General features: G+C 34.8%; 3 protein-coding genes across 4 annotated transcripts in view; all 3 read left to right on the top strand.

The window, feature by feature from the left end:
* The window catches only part of LOC143735458 (SLAM family member 5-like), a 220,643-nt gene extending 219,128 nt beyond the window's left edge, over positions 1-1,515 (top strand). Inside the window, exons 3-5 of one of the 2 annotated variants that reach the window (XM_077225638.1) lie at positions 112-414; positions 586-699; positions 1,294-1,515. In XM_077225638.1, coding sequence (XP_077081753.1) covers positions 112-414; positions 586-699; positions 1,294-1,346 — 470 coding nt within the window. In that variant the 3' untranslated portion in view covers positions 1,347-1,515. The remainder of the gene's footprint in view (positions 1-111; positions 415-585; positions 700-1,293) is intronic. The other variant, XM_077225637.1, reaches the window with a different exon arrangement.
* Positions 1-21,261, top strand: part of LOC143735448 (SLAM family member 5-like) — a 173,356-nt gene that overhangs the window by 2,601 nt on the left and 149,494 nt on the right. The window lies entirely within an intron of this gene.
* On the top strand, positions 14,975-19,905 carry LOC143735449 (uncharacterized). Its single transcript, XM_077225626.1, has 7 exons — positions 14,975-15,373; positions 17,295-17,354; positions 17,586-17,924; positions 18,184-18,480; positions 18,864-18,983; positions 19,071-19,138; positions 19,658-19,905. The coding sequence occupies exons 1-7, from the start codon at positions 15,331-15,333 to the stop codon at positions 19,706-19,708; spliced, it is 978 nt and encodes a 325-aa protein (XP_077081741.1). The 5' UTR covers positions 14,975-15,330; the 3' UTR covers positions 19,709-19,905.

Raw genomic sequence — 21,261 nt, forward strand, 5'->3', positions numbered from 1 at the left:
TTTAAAATAAACATGTCATGCCTATTAGTTAACATTAGTATCTTGTATACATTCTTTTAATTACAGATCAAATTGACGTTTACGGTTTCTAATGTTATTTTTGTTTTCCAGCTCCTCTTGCCAATCCTGTCATCACTAATAACTCTTTAAACTGTTCTTCATCATCTGAACGTTCATCAGAGTCCAGATGTTCACTGGTGTGTTCAGTGTTGAACGTGAGTGATGTGACTCTCTCCTGGTACAAAGGAATCAGTGTATTGTCCAGGATCAGTGTGTTTGATCTCAGCATCAGTCTCTCTCTACCTCTGGAGGTGGAATATCAGGATAAAAACACTTACAGCTGTGTGATCAACAATCCCATCAGGAACCAGACCACACATCTGGACATCACACAACTCTGTCACACATGTGAAGGTACATCAACAGTAATTAGTGTCTATTTACTGAATTGTTCTGTTTCATCAAATATCACAGATTAAATATTTTCTGCCTCTGTCTGAATGGCATTGGTATCATTGCTCTGGGTCTATGGAGGCAATGCTGATATGAGGCCAAAGTTAAGTTAATAACCCCTTTTCCTTTTAGGATCTCCGAGTGGACATGGAGTCCTTGCTGCATGTATTTCTGCTGCACTTCTGCTTTCACTTGCTGGTTTGATGTACTTTCTCTACAGGAAACACAAAAGAACGGCACAAAAAGGTACAATTTCCTTCAGCTTCTATATAGCAAGAAGAATTGTATTACCGGTTTTGCATGACGTGCTTATAGTTAATATTAATAATTGAGAAATTAACCATCTCCTAACCCTAACTCTTTAGGAATTAGTGTAATGTGTAGTCACACATGTGTAGGTATGTCAGCAGCAACAATTTCAACATATTTTCTTTATAAATGTGCAGTTCATACGGTGTCTATATGAAGTCCTGAAAGGATAGACCATTTTCTCTTTCTTTATTACAAAAATGAAACAGACTTCATCTCATTTGATATTCATTAACAGTAGTTTGTGCGCTGCTTCTGCTGTTCATTTCTGTGTGTGTGTGTTTTACTGTTGCGGCAAGAAATGCAACCGAGAAAAAACAGAGAGCAAGTATTACTATATTACTAAATGACAAGACAAACAACACTCTTTCTATGCAAATTAGTTTTACAACTTAGAGCCTAAATTTAATTTTGAACATTTAATACTTCTAAAATGAAAAGTATCTTTATTTTAGAATAGAAAATACATCAGTGTGAAATGTCACCTGATGAAGTATCATATGTTAAAATCTCCATGTGTTTGTGTTTTAGATCAGGAAAGCATGTCAGAATACACAGAGATCATCTACCGTCTTCAGATCTGACACCGGTCACTGATCATCACTCATTAATATTCATATACAGTAATGTGAAATTAAAAAACAGTCTCCAGATAGAGAGTCAAACTGGATCTCTGATCATCAGAAACATCAGAACTGAACACACTGGACTTTATAAACTAACCGTCATCAGAAACATCAGATCTGAACACACTGGACTTTATAAACTAACCGTCATCAGCAACATCAGATCTGAACACACTGGACTTTATAAACTAACCGTCATCAGAAACATCAGATCTGAACACACTGGACTTTATAAACTAAACGTCATCAGAAACATCAGATCTGAACACACTGGACTTTATAAACTAAACGTCATCAGAAACATCAGATCTGAACACACTGGACTTTATAAACTAACCGTCATCAGAAACAGAGGGATCTCATTCAAGAGATTCAGTGTTACTGTTTATGATTTAAAGATTTAATATATTTACTTATTTGATGAAAGATAGGAAATTAATTGGAAAATACAAAACAAGTTTTGTTATTCATTTAATTCCCTATTTTTATATAATTTATAATTATATAATATGCTTATAATATATGCTTATAATTTTTAATTTCCATTATCATTTATATAATGTTTGATTGCATATTGATTATTGCATTATGTTTCAAGTAGTGTCTGCTTCATATCAGATGTGTATGTATCTTGTTTTAATTATTTTCTTGTTTTGTAGAGGTGTAAAGTATTTCTAGATGACTGGAACAGGGTTGTGTAACCCAAACAAACTTCACACACTTGACCTTCTTTCGTGCAAGGCCCATATCTATCTTTAACTTGTTTTTTATCTTGCAGTTCTCACCATATAACTTATGATGTAGAAACCACGTGCAGATGCTAAACTTAGAATGACGTTACTTGTCATTCACTCACCCGTATGATTTTTGTATTTACTTCATCAATTAATAATTTAATAAAATTGTTATTCCTTTATCCGAAAATATCATTGTCCAACTTGTATTGTCCGCTGATTATAGTTGCCTCAAAGCGGATATAGCCTAAACGAGTGTTCGTCTTCTGACTCATCTGACTATTCAAAGGCCAGGACCTTATTGTCCAGTTACAATTATTCACACATGCACACATTGTTATAACTTGATAAACATATGTTTGTACATTTATTGAACTTCAATGATCAACAACCTTTAAAAACGTATTATCAATAGCCTATGGTTGTCCTAAATTAATAAACAGGTTATTAGTTTTCCTCATGTCTGTTGTAGCCTTCAGCAGAAACTCTTCACAATGTTGTTCTTCATCATCAAGATAATTCGTGTCTAAATGTGTGCTGCTGTGTTCAGTTTTGAATGTGAGTCACGTAACACGTTACAAAAATGCCTCTAACATTTAACCTATCAAATTGGCGCTTTCGAAACGCCAATGCTTCGTAAAGCTTCGAAAAGTTTGCGAATCGTTTGTTTCGAATCAGTGATTCGGATTGTGTATAAAATAAACTGCACAAGTTTGGCTACGTGATTTCAGTGAACAAAAATGTTTCGAAACGTGCTGAAATGTCAATGGTTATACCTATAACACCTAGACATTTCATATTATTAAGTGATTTGTAAATTACATTTAATAGATTACACTTTCACTAAACATTTGCAATTGGTTTGTAAAAGTTGTAATGGATGTTTTGGCTGAGTTTTCGTTGCATTTACACTGTTTTGACCAGTAGAGGTCACCAGCTTGTGGCTTTTCCAGCGCTGTGAAACAGTGAATCATTTCCCGAAGAAGCAATTGGTTCAATTGATTCAAGTTTCGAAAAGCTTCGTTTATCTTGAAGAGTTCAGTAAGAAAGCACATAACGGGACACCAAGCGATGGACACCTTTCAAAGCAAATCATTTTAGGTTGATTTTAAGTTCGTTTTTTTCTAGCTATCATGTGCTTGAGCATTCATAATGCAAGTCAACGCAGTATCGTTTTCTTAATGTTCAATATTTTATAAAATGTTATCACAAAGTCACTATAGTAAGAAAATAAAAAATGTGATAAGTGATGTGTCTTTGAGAGCTGATCAGAAGGATGCGCCTGTAAACATTTTAGCGATCAAAACAAAACTTTGATTCATATGTAGCCTATATATCATAAAAAAAAGAAAAGGAAAAAGAATAGCCTATTCTTCATAATGTTACTATCATGACAACAAAACGATGACCCAAAACCTTTGGCATGATTAGATTATATGCTCCTCTTGAACTTTCAATCACTATGGAAGAGTAGGCTAATATTTTAATAATAATAATAATAATAATAATAATTGGCTAATTAATAACTAATTAATATTCTTTCACCCTTTCCTTTTTTATTGGTCGGCATGTCAAATGATCATAAGCAGCAGATTTAATGTGACTGCATTGTTTGTTGCAGATTTTTTTTTATTTATTTTTTTTTTATTTTTTTTTTATGCTGATTCTTTGTAATACAATTACCGGCTGTTCATTGCTTGAATTTAATTTGGCCTAAACTTCTACTTTTAAACAGTCCTAGAGTCGAACCTAGGCCTTATTTAACCTCTGTTGGGTAAAACACACTGAATACTGATTCTGTTGTCCCCGTTACAATTGGATTCTGTTGTTTCTCTAATAACTTGACTGTGGTTGAAGCTTAGGTCTCACAGGAAGTGGATTGTATTTGAAAGTGAGAAATGGGAAAGAGTGTAAGACAATTTCAGATAACTGTCAAGCACGTGTGAAAAGTTTAACATCCCAGCAATATCTCAATAAAAATGCACTATATACTGCAGTCTTTAAATTGTGTCAGTCAACATTTTGGTTGATTTGTCTAACCTTATCAAATGCATTTGTCAAAACAAGCGAGATTTCACTCAGAAACCATGCCATAAATATGTCAAAGTACTCAGTGTGTTCAGTATTGAATCTGTTTAATTGTGCTAATGGCTCCTGCTGACTGGTTGAGGAATCATGAGTTAATGGGTTTGGCTGGTTATAATAGTCAAATCAGTCCTGACATTGACATGAATTTACATTCACTACTGAATGTGTTAGAAGGACATGTGAATGTAACGCGTTGATTGATTCATGTCAAGTTATTTTTCTTAATAAAGATAATGTGTATTTAAGCTACAGACTAAAATTTTAGCAATGTCTGTTTTTCAAATTGTAAGAGTTTTAATGAAGTATTTGCTAAATCTGAATCTCTCGAAGAAGAGCTCTGCTAATTATATGATGTAATAAATATGGAGTATGTGATGTATTGAAAAAGGTACTCTAATAATTTTTTATGCGTCTTCTGACAGCTAATTTAATTAATATTCACATTAGCAGCTCTATGTTCTTTTGTACTTTTTCATTCATATAGCCTATAAGGGGTATGTTTATTTATTTGACAGGAAATAAACTCTTATTTTAACACATTCTCTCCGAATGAATAAATAAATACAGCAAAAGAAAAACATTAAACTGTTCGCTACTTCTCTCTCCGTTTGTGACTATGGACGAGTCACCCAGGTCCTGTGCTACTCCACAGCGGCGGCGACCCGCTGGACTAAATAGTCCGAAAATAAACAGTTATTATAGGTTAATATTTATAAAATCATCATATTTTAATATGATGATTTGATGCTCAAGAAACATTTCTCATTATTATCAATGTTGAAAACAGTTATTAACATTTTTATGTCAGGATACTTTGATGAATAGAATGTTCAAAAGAACAGCATTTATCTGAAACAGAATCTTTTGTAACATTAAACACTACCGTTCAAAAGTTTGGGGTCAATAAGAATTTTATTTTTTTGGGGGGGGGGGGGGGGGGGGGGGGAATAAATAAAATAATCAATAAATCAAGTAGGAATTAAATTGATCAACAGTGACAGTAAAGACATATATAATGTTACACGAGATTCTATTTCAAATAAATGCTGTTGTTTTTAACTTTCTGTTCATCAAAGAATCCTAAAAAAAATGTTACACAACTGTTTTCAACATTGATAATAATCATAAATGTTTCTTGAGCATCAAATCATCATATTAGAATGATTTCTGAAGGATTATGTGATAGTGAAGACTGGAGTAATGATGCTGAAAATTCAGCTTTGATTAAAGGAACAAATTATATTTTAAAATATATTAAAATCGAAAACAGTTATTTTATATATATAGCATATACAAACATAGCATTTTGTTTATATAACATAGTATTTTGTTTATAACATAAAAATTTGTTTATATAGCATTTCGTTACTATACAGACATTTCATATTATCAAGTCATTTTTAAATTACATTTAATAGATTACACTTTCAATAAAACATTTGCAATTGGTTTGAAAAAAAATTTAATAGATGTTTTTGACCAGTAGAGGTCACCAGCGTGTCGCGTTTCGAGCCACAGTGAATCGTTTTCCGAAACAATTGGTTCAATTGATTCACAGTTTCGTAAAGCTTCGTTTATCTTGAAGAGTTCAGTGGCACATAACGGGTGCATCCGAGGATCTTATTCTGTTGACATTATAGGTTATAGATTAGCCTACTCTTTTTGCCGTTTGATGGTGTAGATCGTGGATGTTGAGGGGAAGGGAGATGACCAAGGATACACACACCTCGACTTGATGGCGGTAAGTTAGGCCTAATCTTATAATAACCTACACACAGGTAGACGAACCTGAGACGCTGGAGATGGTGATAGGCTTGTTCGACTTGAACCGGCGCTGCGCAGACCGATCGGTTGATGACATCAAAGTACCGCGAGAGCGATTCAAAAGCATAAGGAGCCGTCTGCTCTCTAATCGCTCTCGCGGTACTTTGATGTCATCAACCGATCGGTCTGTGCAGCGCCGGTTCAAGTCGAACAAGCCTGATGTTACATGTGACACTGAAGCTTCAAAGCGTGCTCATCGAGACGCAGAGCAATTTCTCAGGAGCGCGTATTGTTTTTAGAAACACGTGATCAACGAAGCCTCGCTTTCTTTCCAGGCACGTCACGTGAATGCAGCTGCACTTTATGTCGGAATGTTTGAACCCAGACCACTACTCTACTGGTTTATGGAAGTTCAATTCCATTCACTAACATATATTGCATGACCATATTTTCTGCCATATAAGCAGTATACAACCATAAAATAATTAGACCAGCATTTATTTATTATTGTAATTATTATTACATTTAATTCACTTTAATATGTGAATTTTATTATCTGAAAACTGAACAATTAACGTCTGGGAACGTGGGAAATGTAGTCCATAGTGTGTGTGTGTGAGGAAGGAGAAGTATCCATGCATTCACATTGCCTTTGTCATTATGAATAAAAAAATATTTAAAAAATATATTATCCTTTATTATGTCATGGTTTTACAACAAATGTGAAATGTCATGGTTAAAAGGTGGTCACTGTATACCATGGTGGAACTATACGGTTACTTTAGTAAAAGACAATATGGTTACATTTCTTAAGGTCTGTTTTTGTCTTATAGGTCGATGCCCAAGCCTGTAAACAATAAATCTGTTCGTTCATGAATTTTTACTTGTATGTTTTTGTTGAGAATTTGCATTTGAAATAAGGTTAGATTGTAGATTTACATTTTATGACATGCATTTTATTTTTTTGATGGTTGTTTTGCATAAACCTCGTTAAACTTTGCATAGAAAAAAAAACCCAAATTTTTAGTTATACCATAAAAGTCTGATTTGCATGTTTTTATTATTTTATTTTATATTGTTGAAGTGTTTACTTGACCTTGAGTTAACACCACTCTAACAGTCTGTTTACTAACTGCAATAACTGACTGATAAACATGTTTTTTGGCATATTTTTAGTGACAGCAGAGGAGGGTTTTCTTGTCTCTGCACTCAGCATTTATAGCATGGATTGACCTCAGGCCGTTTCCATTTATGTTTAGTTATCAATTCGTGGTGTCTATTCAGTATTTGACATAAAGCTCATTTGTGTAAACTTAAAAACATGTTTAACATTTGAGTTTAGCATATGAAAAAATAATATTTTCATAAAAAGGCCCTAAGAAAATACCTGGATTTTATTTTTGTTATTTTTAGCTTATTTTATTGCTTGTTTTGTCTTACTCAAAATATATTAAACATATTTCCCAAGGCATTATTATATAACCTAACCTGTTTTTAATATGAAACAGTTTATATTATTTATTATTTCATTATTTAAATGCATGAAAAAACAGATTTTCTCTTTCTTCTACACTATAAAATGTACTATTTATGTATTTTTACTTATTGTTTTAATTTTGTTTAATGATAGTTTAAAATAAAAAGGTATGAATTATTGTTATGTTTTCGTAAAGACAACATGTTTTGAGAATCTATTTGGATTGGATTATGGTTTTTCATAACATGTCTTCACATGAGTTTCACAGGATGTGGTTTGAAAGTGAGACACGGAGGAAATGCCAGTCTTACAAAACAGAAATTTTTTTCTCTTACAGGTACCGATCACTCAGAAATGAACATTACATTCATGTAATCTTAATAAGAAGATATTTACATGAATGACTCTGTGTTTTTATCCATACCATTAAAGTCAAAAGTGGTCAAAGTTGTGGATTTCATTTACTTTCTTTGTATGGACAGAAACAGCTGTACATCACAAATTTAATTGCAAATGGAATAAATGTACTTAAATTCAGTGTGCAAATGTAAAGTCAGTTTCAGTACTCTGCAATGCAATTTCTCAGTTTTGTGCATTTTGTGTTAGACATTTCTTGAACACTGTACATTTTTTGTTTGTTTGCAGTGATTAAAATAAAGATGCTTTTCATGCACAGTGACACTTTCCAACTAAGTTTCTGAGTCAAAGTGAGATGTTCTGTGGTCTCATCTAAAGCTATGTGTATAGGGTACATGCGTAGAGTGTGTGTGTGGGTGGTTTAAGGGGCAGGGCGGATTGTCCCTAGACTTTATCAGAGTAAACAGCCTAACTGCAAACTAATGTTTAAAATATAAATACAACAATGTAGGAGCCAAATTGGCTTTGCCGATTGCCTTTCACGTGGAATGAACTACACGTTTTTTATTCCATTCATTGCACTGCGCCTTGTGTTTCTAAGATTAAAAAAGCGTTCTGTGTGAACTGCGTTCATTCAGCTCACTGCATTTCATACTATAAACACCAAAGGCTCGTTCACATCAAGGATGATAACTATATTGATAATGATAAAATGTAGTTTTAAAAAAAAATCATTCTAAATGGAAAAGAATAGCCCACACACTACAACTATGAGGAACGATATCACTGGAACCACTTTCAGAATTCAGTTCACACAAATAAAACGTTAAATAACGGCTAGTTTACAGCAAATCCCTTGCATTCATATGCAGTCAGTCTCTCTCAGTGTTCTTCAATCTCCCACTCGATTTTAACAAATCAGGCAAAGAGGTTGAAAAACGCCTTGTCCATTTATGTTCGCGATTGTGCTGCATTCACTCACAAAAAAATAAATGTTTTATACATTTACGGTAGGAAATTTACAAAATATCTTCATGGAACATGATCTTTACTTAATATCCTAATGATTTTTGGCATAAAAGAAAAATTTATAATTTTGACCCATGCAATGTATTGTTGGCTATTCCCACAAATATACCCGTGCTACTTAAGACTGGTTTTGTGATCCAGGGACACATTTTTGTGAGTGAATGAAGCAAATCCTTGTTTCCTTTTCCCCAGGGGCTTCATGCAAGCCAAAATTCTGGGGGGCACAATCTGAGACGTTGCAATTGTTTTCTGACGGGTGATATGGATCATGTTAGGAGGGGTCAGGGGGTTTCTCCCCCTGAAAATGTTTAAATTCTGGCTGCTAAACATACTATTTCAATGCAGTTTGGGAGGGACAGAAATACCTTAACGGAGCTAGCAGCAACCCTCCTCTATCTGAGGACTAAGTTAAAGTATCTATTTTGTAAGTTTATGTAAAAGACAGGTTGATGAAAGAACTGTAAGCTCAAATTCAAAAGCTTTTGAAGTCTACTTCATTAAAGCATGTTTACACACACACTTACTGTACACTTAGGCCTACTACACATGATTTTAAAAACAGTACCATTGCAGTTTTTATGTTATGATTATAAATTGGTATGTGACCTAAGAACGATCTTACATTAAAAGTACATAAAGGTGCTGAGGTCTGACTTTGGGGTGCTCTAAAATTAAGTTATTTTAATATTAATACTATGTGATGAAGGACTTTGAAAGAAGTTTGACAGATTTCAGTGCTGAATAAGGTTAACACTACCCCGTTTATTTGAAAATGGTTAATATTTGACAGAAATGTAAAGTAAAGTGAGTAATCAAATATTAAAGTAATCAAATCAAATGTAATATGTAACATTACTTTAGTAAAATCATTGAAATACTGTAGTTACACTGCTCATTATTATATTATTTTAAATAATGAACTTGTAAAGAGTAATTTATGAGCTAACAGAAAAGCTAATAACTTGTAACTTGTACATTTAACCTACTATGGCTTATTGGCTTTGTATGGCAGGCAGTTACGTTAGCCAACTAGTTTACGGTTAGACTAGGCTAGCTATCGATAACGTTGCACTGACACAACTTAAATTAATGCTCTGAATTTGCAGCTAATATCAAATCCATAACTTTTTGATCAAGTTAAAATGTCCAGGTTAACCACCAATAAACCCACTACCTTTTAATATCAGCCGATAACTAATTCAATGCCGATTTGTTGCTTTGCCCACTTACCAATTCAAGACCATCTGTAAAACATTGCCAGCTCAACGTGCGAGACGAGTGAGTTGCTTGAACATACACAGCAAAGATTTTAGAGCGATACGCGCGTAGCCTCTAGATTTGATATACACAGACACCATATTAGGAAAAAGGAGCGGGCTGATGCTGACCGATTTATTACACATACAGAAGAATACATTTGAGTTGTTATAGGCTCTGGTATTATGCATAATAGGAATAAAGTTGTGACAAAAAAAATTACCAGGGAGGAAAAATCTGAGGGGGCACGTGCCCACCTTGAATGGGCATGACGCCACTGCTTTTCCCGCTTCCTTTTCTCGCATCTCAGCTCCACCCCCTGTAGGATGCGAGGGAAGGCTGCAAGGAAAGAAAATGAGGATGGAGGAATCTAATGAAAGCTTTTTATACATTGGAATGCTTGATCACTCATAGCGTCATCAGCTGCGTCCCTTATGTTGTTGAAGTTTGGTCCTGAGTCTGGTCATTAAAAATCCCATGGCACTTCTCGTAAAGAGTAGGGGTATGTCAAAAAACTATTGCAACAGTGAAGCGGCTGTGTCGTATTCTGCAGTCCAGTGCAGTTGCTGTCCACCGACTGCACTGATCAAAAGCCGGGTGAACAGTGCAATTTATAATAGTCTTTTATGATTGTTCCTTGTCAGACTGTACAAACATGATCCCCGACGTAATCCATCATGTCACACTTAAAGATCTCACTTGTCATTAATGTCAGTCTGTATGACAGTCAAGACACGTTAAAAACGGATGAACACGAACATTCGTCTGGAGTTTTACATTATCAATCAATGGGTGACCCTTGGGAAATGTCCCGCCCCTCCATAACTGCATGTTCTGCTCTAGTATAAATATAGAGGATGTTGTCAATTTCAAACCAATTCCAGCCCGATTCAGACTCTGGCAATGTTGATGAACAAGAGGATCATGCAGATTTCACAGGAAAGTTTCTTATACATCATATGTTATCCACCATTTAATCCTGATATTTGTCAGAAAACTAAGGTATTACAAACAGTAATCGATCACAAAACCGTGGTAAATTTTCCTAGGGAGCAGTGAATAGAAGCGAGAGCTTACAAAAGAAAGAGAAGCTGTTCTCCAAAAAAGGTGCAGAGCACAGATAAACGTTGGGGTTATAATGTTCAGGAACAGTGTTTGAAATAAATGTTAACCCCTATAAGTATGTCAGCCTTAAGAAGGTGTTGTATTACAAATGTATTAAATGTTTAATTTAGGTTCCAATACAATAGTATATAAACTGAGAAAGTTTAGTAGACTGAATTTAGTATTTGAAGTATCAATGCAGAGTTTCCAGCAAGAGATTCCTGCCTGTCCTGATCTCTCTATTGTAAATTAAATTAATCAGATTACTGAGACTATCACCTTTAGTCTTTAAATGGCTCTTGGAGCCCCCTGTCCCAGTCGTTGAATCGGCTGATTAGATTAGTTTCTATGCATTCGAATCACACTGATATGCTGATGAGATCAGGGCTGGGGAGTTTCCGGTAAGAGTTGAACCGATGCTGCGTTCCAAACCGCATACTTCCCTACTATTTAGTATGGGAAAAGAGTAGGCGAGCGAAAAAGTATGTATTAATCCAAAAGAGTAGGCGAAAATTACCTGGGTGACGTACCAATTATCGCGAGATTTGGACTTAAGTGCGTTCGAATGTGCCTACTTTCCTACTATATAGTAGGCGAAAACAGTACGTGAAGGAAGCAGTACGTTCGAAACATCAGTATTCATAAAATAGTAGGGGAGAAGTTCCCGGATGGCTTACTGCTTCCGGCCCGATTTTTGAGTGCTAAACCGATGGATACTCTTCTATCCCAGGAGGCCACGCGAGAGCATACGTCATTATCAAACATCACGGAGATCAGCGACGCCGGGGGTTTTCAAATGTGAGTAAACACGGTTCCTTATGTGTTAAACTACAATAGAGTAGACGTTTTAACTGTTGAAGGTGTAAAGTAGTTAGACAGTATAGTATAGTTGTGATTTTGCTGTAAAAACATGTTTTGTATAGCTAGCTAACAGGGGAGCTCTAAGCACACGTAACGTCTCTAAATTGGATTTACATAACCATATACATCTTAAACACGCTTATTTAAAATGTCTATTTACATCTGAAAGGAAAATATTGTAAGTATTGACATATTGCAGATGAGCACATCACAACATGAAAAAGACATCTGAGTGATGTATGTGTGGCATTATCATAGGATAGGATAACGTTAATTCACTGTTGTCAACACTGTTGACATTAGACTAATGTGCTGTAAATAAGGTAAATAAACAAATCTATAAAGTAACTAAACATGATTTTATTCAGACTGGTGTGAGCACTGAGGATGAGGAGCCCAGAGCTGAATCCTGGAAACGGTGCCATGGATGAGACTGTCATAAGATCTCTCCATCTGCCCTTATCGCCTCAGATTGTGAAGCGAAGCGCAGCAACAAGCTCCGGCACGAAGGCACGGTCACCTCTGGTGAATTCATCAGAATAAAGCCGCAGAATGGGAACCGCTGTGTTGAGATGGCAGTAGGATGTGGGCTTCAGCGCCCAAATACATGCTTGTAGTTTGAATAAAGATTTGTTTCATGTGCATGCATTTGTTTATTGTGTGATGGTTACTTTTATTTGTTCTTTTACTCATTTATTCATGTTTCTTATTGTTGTCAGTATATAAATATAATTATTTAATGTATGCATTAATTCATTGCTTGACTGACAATTGAGATGTTCACTTGTATTCATGCATAACTCATATGACAAAACAAATTACATTTTGCTTGTTTTATTAAATTATATCATTTTTAGTATATAAAAAAAGTAATATAATTAAGTATTGGTCAGCATTTAATATTATTTTGTTTAAGTTTTGGGGTGGGCTAACAATGCAATTCATTCTGAGGTAATGTTAATTTTTTATGAGCGATACTTGCATTTTTTTAGTATAAAGTCAACAGTTTCTCCAAAGGAGATCTTCGAGCAGCGGCCCGTCTCCTTGTGCACTGCAGACAGTAAACGCAGAGGAAAACTGTTCTAGGTTGTGCTGTCGAGTTACTGATGTTATGAAGTGTTAGTGCACCTGTCGCTCATATAATTTAAACTTATTACATAAAGATCATGGAAAGATACTAGTTGTATCTAACAATGAACAATCATAATGACAAAACAGAAAACATAAAGATCATTGGTTTGTGTACATCATAATATGATATTTATACACAGGAAAAAATAACAATAACAAGGCTAAATATCTTTAAATATAAATAGTTCTTCATAATAGCTACATTAAAAATAGTTTTGTTGTTATTGTCTGAGGGATGAAACGAGAGGTAAATTCATCAAGAAAAGAGGAAAACTTGAATGAGAAACTTTTGGGGTATAAAATAAAGAAATTAACAACATATTCAAGAGATAACGATTTTGGGGTTTCTTAAAAAATCGTTATAAGGAACTGTGGGTCACATTAGAAGGGTTTAAAATATAACAACTTAAATCAACCCTAAATGTATTCACAAAATAAATTGGCAGCTGTTTCTTCAACAATACCACAAAATGAGCAAGTTTCATCAATATCAAGATATTTACAGATAGATGAATTAAACGTGTCGTTCATCTTTTAAGTTGTTGCGTTTGTGATAACGTGTCGTAGGTCACATGATAACGTCAACATGGCGGATGATGTCCGGATCGCATTCATACTCAACGAGATTTGGCTATAAAGTACCTACTCTTTTAGCGCTCGTTAAGTAAGTACTCATTGAAATTAAGTACCTACTCATTGAGTATGCGGTTTGGAACGCAGCCATGTGCTTCATTTACAATGCTTGGTTTCAGAGTGTCTCCACCTCTATGTAACTCCTCCCCCTTTAAAGGTATATGAACACTACTGTGCTGAGCTAATGAGTTTAAACTTGGACAACTACAGCGACGCACAGCAAAGTCCTCAATAAAGAGTAACTTCTGCTTGAAATATATCCAAACGTCTCCTGGTCTCTGCTTCGACAACGAAGAAAAAGTTTTCAACAAAGGTCAAAATTAGTTTTTGGAAATGTTGTGCGCCATGGGTGTAAACATCCAGATTAAGGGGCGGTAATAATATAATAAGACCCCCTCCTAGTTAGAAGGGGAATGAAATCTGAGTGGCTTGTTTTTTCACATGCTTGCAGAGAAAGGCTTACCAAAACAAAGTTACTGGGTTGTCTTTTTTCACATTTTCTGGATGCACAGAAAAAGTCAGATTTTCATGATATCCCCTTTAAAAAATGAAGACAATTTTTGATGGTCGTTGTAGAAGTCACACTGCAGGTCTGTGAGTCAAATCTTCTGACACTGCCAGAATTTCATCTGAGGTAAAATTGTAAAATCGTACAGTGTGGAGCCGGCTTTAAGGCAGGATGGGAAACGACTTTCTGGCAACAAAGCTTAGCTTAATGCTTTGGTTAAAAAAAATCTCTTTAAAAGAGAAAATAAATTCTCTTTATTCTCTTTAAAAAGGTTTGATTTTAAAACTCTGATATCCTGTTTTATGTGTATGAATTATGTGTGAATATTCCCAAACTCTCTGGCAGTGCTATCTCTATGATGAAAGTGATTGTAATATTTCTAAGTAAAAAACATATAGCCTATAAAACATAGAACATGCCTGTATTTAAGTAAAAAATATTGACAAACACGTCTTTCGATGCAGCCTAATTAAATAGGCTACTTTTGGTGTCTTGTTCGTCATATTTATTTTCATATAAAAGCAACAGAACTTAAATTACATCCAGTGTATTAGCAGCGCGATATTATCAGCGATATCTGACTGCCTTTGATATCTGATTAACTGTGAAAAGTCCGTCTTAACTTTTTTCACTCCCCCCCCTCACTGCAGACTCTCGCGTTTCAGGCAAAGCGCATCTCAAACGAACCTATTATTCGGATCTTACGGTGAATGGAGTATAACTCTGACCTAAGAATTGTCTGCCAAAATACAGGGTCCGTAGTTGTTTACATGGGCGCTTTTCACGACATTACCAACGGGTTTCCAGCGGAATTTATTCAACTCTGAATTATTTAATTTGCGCACAATTGAGTCCCTCGAAGTATTAGCCTGCTTCTTTTTTTCCGTCATAAAAGCCAACCTCTTTTCTTGCAGTCTATGGGAAAGACGTAGACAACTTGAATATTGTTGCATAAATGTTACGTTTTTTGCTTACAAACTGTTTGAGCTGTTAAAGAAGATGGTTTACACATCTTTATTTTTTTGCTCATGTCTTTTAGGAGGTAAGTTAATGCAATTTTTTTTGTCTTTAATTATTGTAGTCTTGGGTCTTTTCTCATTATTCTTGTAAATTAGACAAAGGGTGAAATATAAGGCTTCCTTGATGACAAACATGTCTGTTGTTGTTCATTACAGTGTGCTTTTAATTGTTCTGATATGGTCAATTACGCTTAATTCTCTATGGTAGGCATATAGCAATATATAAATGAAAAAAATATTTAATTATATATATATATATATATATATATATATATATATATATATATATATATGCTACCTTTCCTGTTTAAAATTGGACACTATAACAATGTCAATAAACATTTTCATAAATTTTATAGTAAATGTGCATGAAAGTGCGTAGGCTATCTATAGCACGAATTTAATTCCTAGTACCATTTATACGCCAAAAATTGTTTTTGCCTACGCACTTAATGCCATAAATATATTATGCTTTCCACTATAAAGTGATTTACAGTGCGTATCATTGCAATGCAAAACCTATTTTAGCGTATAAATGGCACGAGAAACACAATTCTTGCTATAGATACGCACTTTCATGAGTTCGTGTTGATCATAATATGTGCAGATATTAGGTGAATTATTATCCTTATAAGTGCATTACAAGATCATGCACAGTTGCAAATGTATTCAACTAATTATTTTCCTTAAAAAAATATAATATATTTGTATTCCACATGGGCCATATGCGAACTAAAATGTCCTCTAAAACATTTGATAATATATATGTTTTAAAGATTAATAATTTAATACAAGTAAACAACAAAATATAAATTGGAAAGTTTGCATTTAGTTTAAGTTATCTGTACTTTAAACATTAAAGTTAATTCAATGAAAATACCCCATTAGGTCAACTTAAAGCTGCAGTCTGTAGTTTTTCATCTTTGTCGCCCTCTCTGTTCAAAATCTACAATTGCAGTTATTCGCGGAATTATCAGCTTTACGCAAGTTGTGCCTCAGGACGGCACAGCGGGGATGAATCCAATGTTTTGAGGAGAATGTGCGACTGTGAGTCACCCTTTTTTTTACAGTCTATGGTGTATACTGTCATTCGAAATCACAGATTCTACTTTTTGGAAGTATGGCCAACATAATAATTTTCACGGAAATTGTCATCTAACAAGTAAGTAAAGTCCACTTTTGTTCTGACCAACTAAGGAGAATGAATCGCAGTAAATCGCGCTGATTAAATCTAACGATCGATTATCATATCATGTCAAACCGTGCAAATTATACTTTGTTCTCAAATTGCTAATGTTAACAACATCAGCATTGCGTGACTACGTGTAAAGCCCTTCAGATATTTTTGAACACTTGTTTTTGCATGGGCCGGTTGTAGTCTCTTTTTGCAAACTCTCAGTCCAAAATCTTTTGCATTTTACATCGGGTGAATCTCCAGCTGTCACTGCGATTCTCGTTTGAACCTTTCTGGATCCGCCATCAAATGGATAAGTTTAAATATATCAAGTGCTGTGAGAAAAGGCTATAAATCCTCTAACATCCTCATACACAATATAGCTAGCCGAGACTCCGTCTTTATGTGTACAGATGTGTGTAATGACGCAAAGACATGCTGAAAATTTCCCTCGGAAATCCTCCAGTACCACACTGGAATTAAAAACATCATTACAAGCTTACCGTTGCGAATCGAGCTGAGGCAAGCTAGTTTTGAAAACTGGCTGGGTATGTAGGCCTACTAGCTCAAATTTATTCTGTATAATTTTTAACCCAAAAAAGCTACGGACTGCAGCTTTAATTAAATTGAGTGTCCATTACTCAGTTGAACAGAGGGAATCACTTTCCTCAATTCATTTGAGTAGTCTCAACTTATTAGGGTTCACAATGTATCATATTATGTATGGTTTTTTTTTAGCTGTTTCATTAAACTGTTAAAGTATTTTGCAGTTTTAAAGTTGACACAGCAGCAACTACATCCAAATACTGTTGCCAGCTCAACAGCAAATGGTAAGATGATCTAAGATGATCTTATTTCATTAGGGTGCAGCTTATTAGTGTAGACAGTAATGTCCTTGTGAAGCTTTATGCTTTTTTGTTTTTGTTGTATCTTTAGCTTTATGTACTTTGTTTAAAATATTTAAGAAATTATAGTGGTGTTTTATTTTGTCTTTCTCTAAATAAACTATCTGATATCTGAGGTGATAATCTGTGTCTGTTGTGCTGACTGTTTTCTTCCAGGTGTGTTTGGTGTTTATACAGATAAAACTGAGATGATATCAGTGCTGGAGGGAGATTCTGTCACTTTAGACACTGATGTTACTGAAATACAGAGAGATGATCTGATACTGTGGACATTTAGACCTCGCAAATCAGAGACTCGTATCGCTGAAATCTATAAACAGATCATCTCTATATATGATAAAGATAATAATGAGAGATTCAGAGACAGATTACAGATAGATGAGAAAACAGGATCTCTGACCATCACAAACATCAGCACATTGCACTCTGGACTTTATAAACTACAGGTCATCAATGAAAGGGTCAAACACATGAGTTTCAATATTGGTGTCTATGGTGAGTAAATCAAATTCTTTATTTTGGTCTAGTATGTGGATGATTGAAGGCTGTTAGTGTCAATAATTATTCTTAAGAAAAATGTGAAAAATGTATATTATTTTGTTTATCGAAACATTAGACTAGTTGCCATTGTTCACGCCTTATACTATAGTATTTGTTTTAGAGCATATTAAGAGGCATTGGTATTTTTAAATTGACAATCTTTACAGACATCTTAATGACTCATTCTTCCTAAAAAATGTTTTCATTTCTTTAGCGCTTTTAACTGTTCCTGTCATCAGTGATTCTCCACAAAAACCTTCAGTATCAGAAAGATCATCTAGTCAGAATTGTTCACTGGTGTGTTCAGTGTTGAATGTGAGTGATGTGACTCTCTCCTGGTACAAAGGAATCAGTGTATTGTCCAGCATCAGTGTGTCTGATCTCAGCATCAGTCTCTCTCTACCTCTGGAGATTCAGTGTCTGGATGATTCCTACAGCTGTGTAGTGTCTTATTCATTCAGCAACAGAACTACACACCTCAACAACACTCATCTCTGTCGGACGTGTCCAGGCGAGTCAACATTCCACAAACTCTGCATCTTGAACTCACATTCACGTGCAATGTACACATACAAGCATTTTACTAATCACACCAGGCATTTGATTGGCGTTTTCCTCATTACATAACGTTCATTTGATGGATATATTCTTATGGTCACAACCAAGTTTGATCATTTCTGCTCTGGCTTTTCTATTTTTGTCATTTCTGAGTTTGAGTTTCCAGTGTTTTAGTTATGTTTATTTGTTTCCATGGTGTCTAGTGCTGATTTGTTTCCATAGTTACCCATTGTTTTCACCTGTATCCAGTTAAGTTGTTTGTCCCTCTTGTGTATTTATACTCCTCATTTTTATACTTATTTACAGTAATGGCTGTTGTTGTCCTATGCATTGTAGGAGCCAGACAACATTTATTTCTCACGGAGCTGATAATTGTGGTATTGCTGGTAGTGATCATAGTGGGGGTTGTGTTGATGTATTGTCGCTGTAAAAAGTACAAACAAGAGAAACAAGAAGGCAAGTATTAGCGACTTGTTGCAATGTATCTTTTTTGCAGATGTAGTGCCAACAAATTTCTAAATTTCTGAACTGATTATTAAACAGCTCAGACAACGGAGGAAGAGGTCAATTATACCGATGTGACATTTGCCACACACAGAGCTTCAGATACGGTAAGATACCTTTGTTATTTACCTAAATCTCTTTGTCTGCTGGTAGTAAAACACTGAGTCGATATTATTTGTTTGCGTATCTGCTTTTGGCTGCTTTTTATATGCATGATGTTGCATAATTTAACACTCAGACGTCATGAATAATTGTTCTTATTTTGTTGATGCTTGTGGCCTAGGCAATCCAATTTTTTTTACCATATTTAAACATGATTTGCGTTTGAACATCACCCTCATGATATGCTGATGGTTGTGCGTGACTCGGGTTCAGTCCAGTTCTTCTGTGGATTCCATTCATGTTCCTACATGATAATGAAGCTCTCAATTGACTAGATGTAGGATCCTATTGATAGTGATACATTGAATTCTCTAATATGTTTAATTCCCCATTTTAACATTTTTGGAACATTTGTGCTACTTTTTATAGCTGATATTATTTTGTGAATTTGCTCTTTTATCTTTCTGCTTTAAGCATGTATAGTAGTTGCAGCTCTCTCTCTCTCTTGACTTTCTTTCTTGCAGGAGACTAATAGACGGGATGAGACGGAGTATTCAAGAGTTGTTTTGAGGTGATAACCACACAGTCTGTTATTGTACAGCCCACTTATTAAAGAACAGACAGAGCATGTTGAGCACACCTCCCCGTGCTTCATGACTCAGTCATGTCTAGACGTGAGTAGAGTTGGTTTGCATGCTTAGTTGTAAGTATTATTATACAGCCATCTACATGATACTATCCTATTACAAGAGTCAGGACAAAAAGAAATAAAGAGAAAGAAGTAAACTCAGAAAAGTAGATACAACCATCAAGATTTCGCTTAAGAAGTAGGCTATATGTAATGAAAGCAACATGCTTTAGCCTGTTGAAGTCAGTCAAGGCCTCCCTCTACTGACTGTGAGTGAGATTTACAAGAATCACTGTGATGGATTTGGCTGGTTATCTTGGATCATGGATCAAGTTAGTCTCTGCTGGTACTGTACAGAACTGTAACTGCACAACCTGACGCGCAAACGCATATTTCAACATTAATGACAAGATCTGAGGAAAATATCTTATAATGGTAATCTGAGATTATCTTTATTATTGTCATGTCAGTGAATATGGTACACACTGTGTGTGAATTTCAACATTAAACATTGTAATGTAATCACCAAGAAGATTTTGCAAAGAGACATTCTCTACTGAATGCTTCCATGACATTAAGTGGTGTTAAGTGGGCTAATGTAATGTCATGCTAAAGTGTTTTTTTTTTTTTTTTTTTTTTTTTTTTTTTTTTTTTTACAAAAGCTTTTACAGTACTGTACTTTAAAATGGTGTTGTAATCAGTATGCTGTGTTTGGTTTATTTGCCGTGAAATAAACATTTCTAAACTTTCACTCGGTACGTATTGTGTTTGTCTCCACTAAACTTATCAGTTTGAAGTTGTACACACTGAGATGAGATGAGATGGATAACGCATTGGCCTTCATATAGTGTATGCAAGACTATTCATGGTATTAATTCCATTGTTCATGAATCCCAGCATCAGGCATTATTTTCGGTTGTGTGATCCTGTTGTTTCTATGTTAACTTGACAGTGGGTTAAAGATCTATTGATTTCACGGGAAGTTTTTTTTTTGTATGCAAGAAAAGCAGAAACACTAAAGAACCTTGAGATCACTTCTGTGTTAAAATACATTCAATAATGTATTATTTTAAATCTCTAAAATCAGAAAAAGTATCTGTTGACTTACCAGTTTTTTCCACTTCACGTTTCATGCTCTGACGCTAACAGCTGCGGTAAAACCTTCGGTATGTTTTTTAGGTCAACGTAACCTTTTACTCGACAAACCTTTGTGTGTCTTATTAGACGTTTGCAGTTGTTCAGTGTGTTCTACTTTGTTCAGGATTGTTCAGGAAACCTTTGAGAGTTTTAGAGTGTGTAGTTGGATATTTCATAAATTTCTGTTGTTCATCACATCACGGCACTATGAGGAGTTTGTTGCTTTCAGAGACATTTTAAACATTATGTCAAACGCTGCCGTCTTCTGTCTATATGTGTGTGTCACAAATTGTAAGTGGTTTTAATTTAATTTGATGTATTTAGTTCAAATATGTTCTATGTGTTTGACTTGTTTAATTTGAG

Source organism: Siphateles boraxobius, unplaced genomic scaffold, assembly GCF_051911475.1.
Source record: "Siphateles boraxobius isolate OS27281-9 unplaced genomic scaffold, OSU_SipBor_1 13, whole genome shotgun sequence".
NCBI lineage: Eukaryota > Metazoa > Chordata > Actinopteri > Cypriniformes > Leuciscidae > Siphateles > Siphateles boraxobius.

Bases quoted from the DNA above. Each gene is read 5' to 3' on its own strand.
- LOC143735449 (XM_077225626.1), top strand. From the start codon at position 15,331: ATGGTTTACACATCTTTATTTTTTTGCTCATGTCTTTTAGGAG. The intron at 17,925-18,183 runs GTGAGTAAATCA...TCATTTCTTTAG, and splicing joins TTTCAATATTGGTGTCTATG to CGCTTTTAACTGTTCCTGTC. The intron at 19,139-19,657 runs GTAAGATACCTT...TCTTTCTTGCAG, and splicing joins CACACAGAGCTTCAGATACG to GAGACTAATAGACGGGATGA.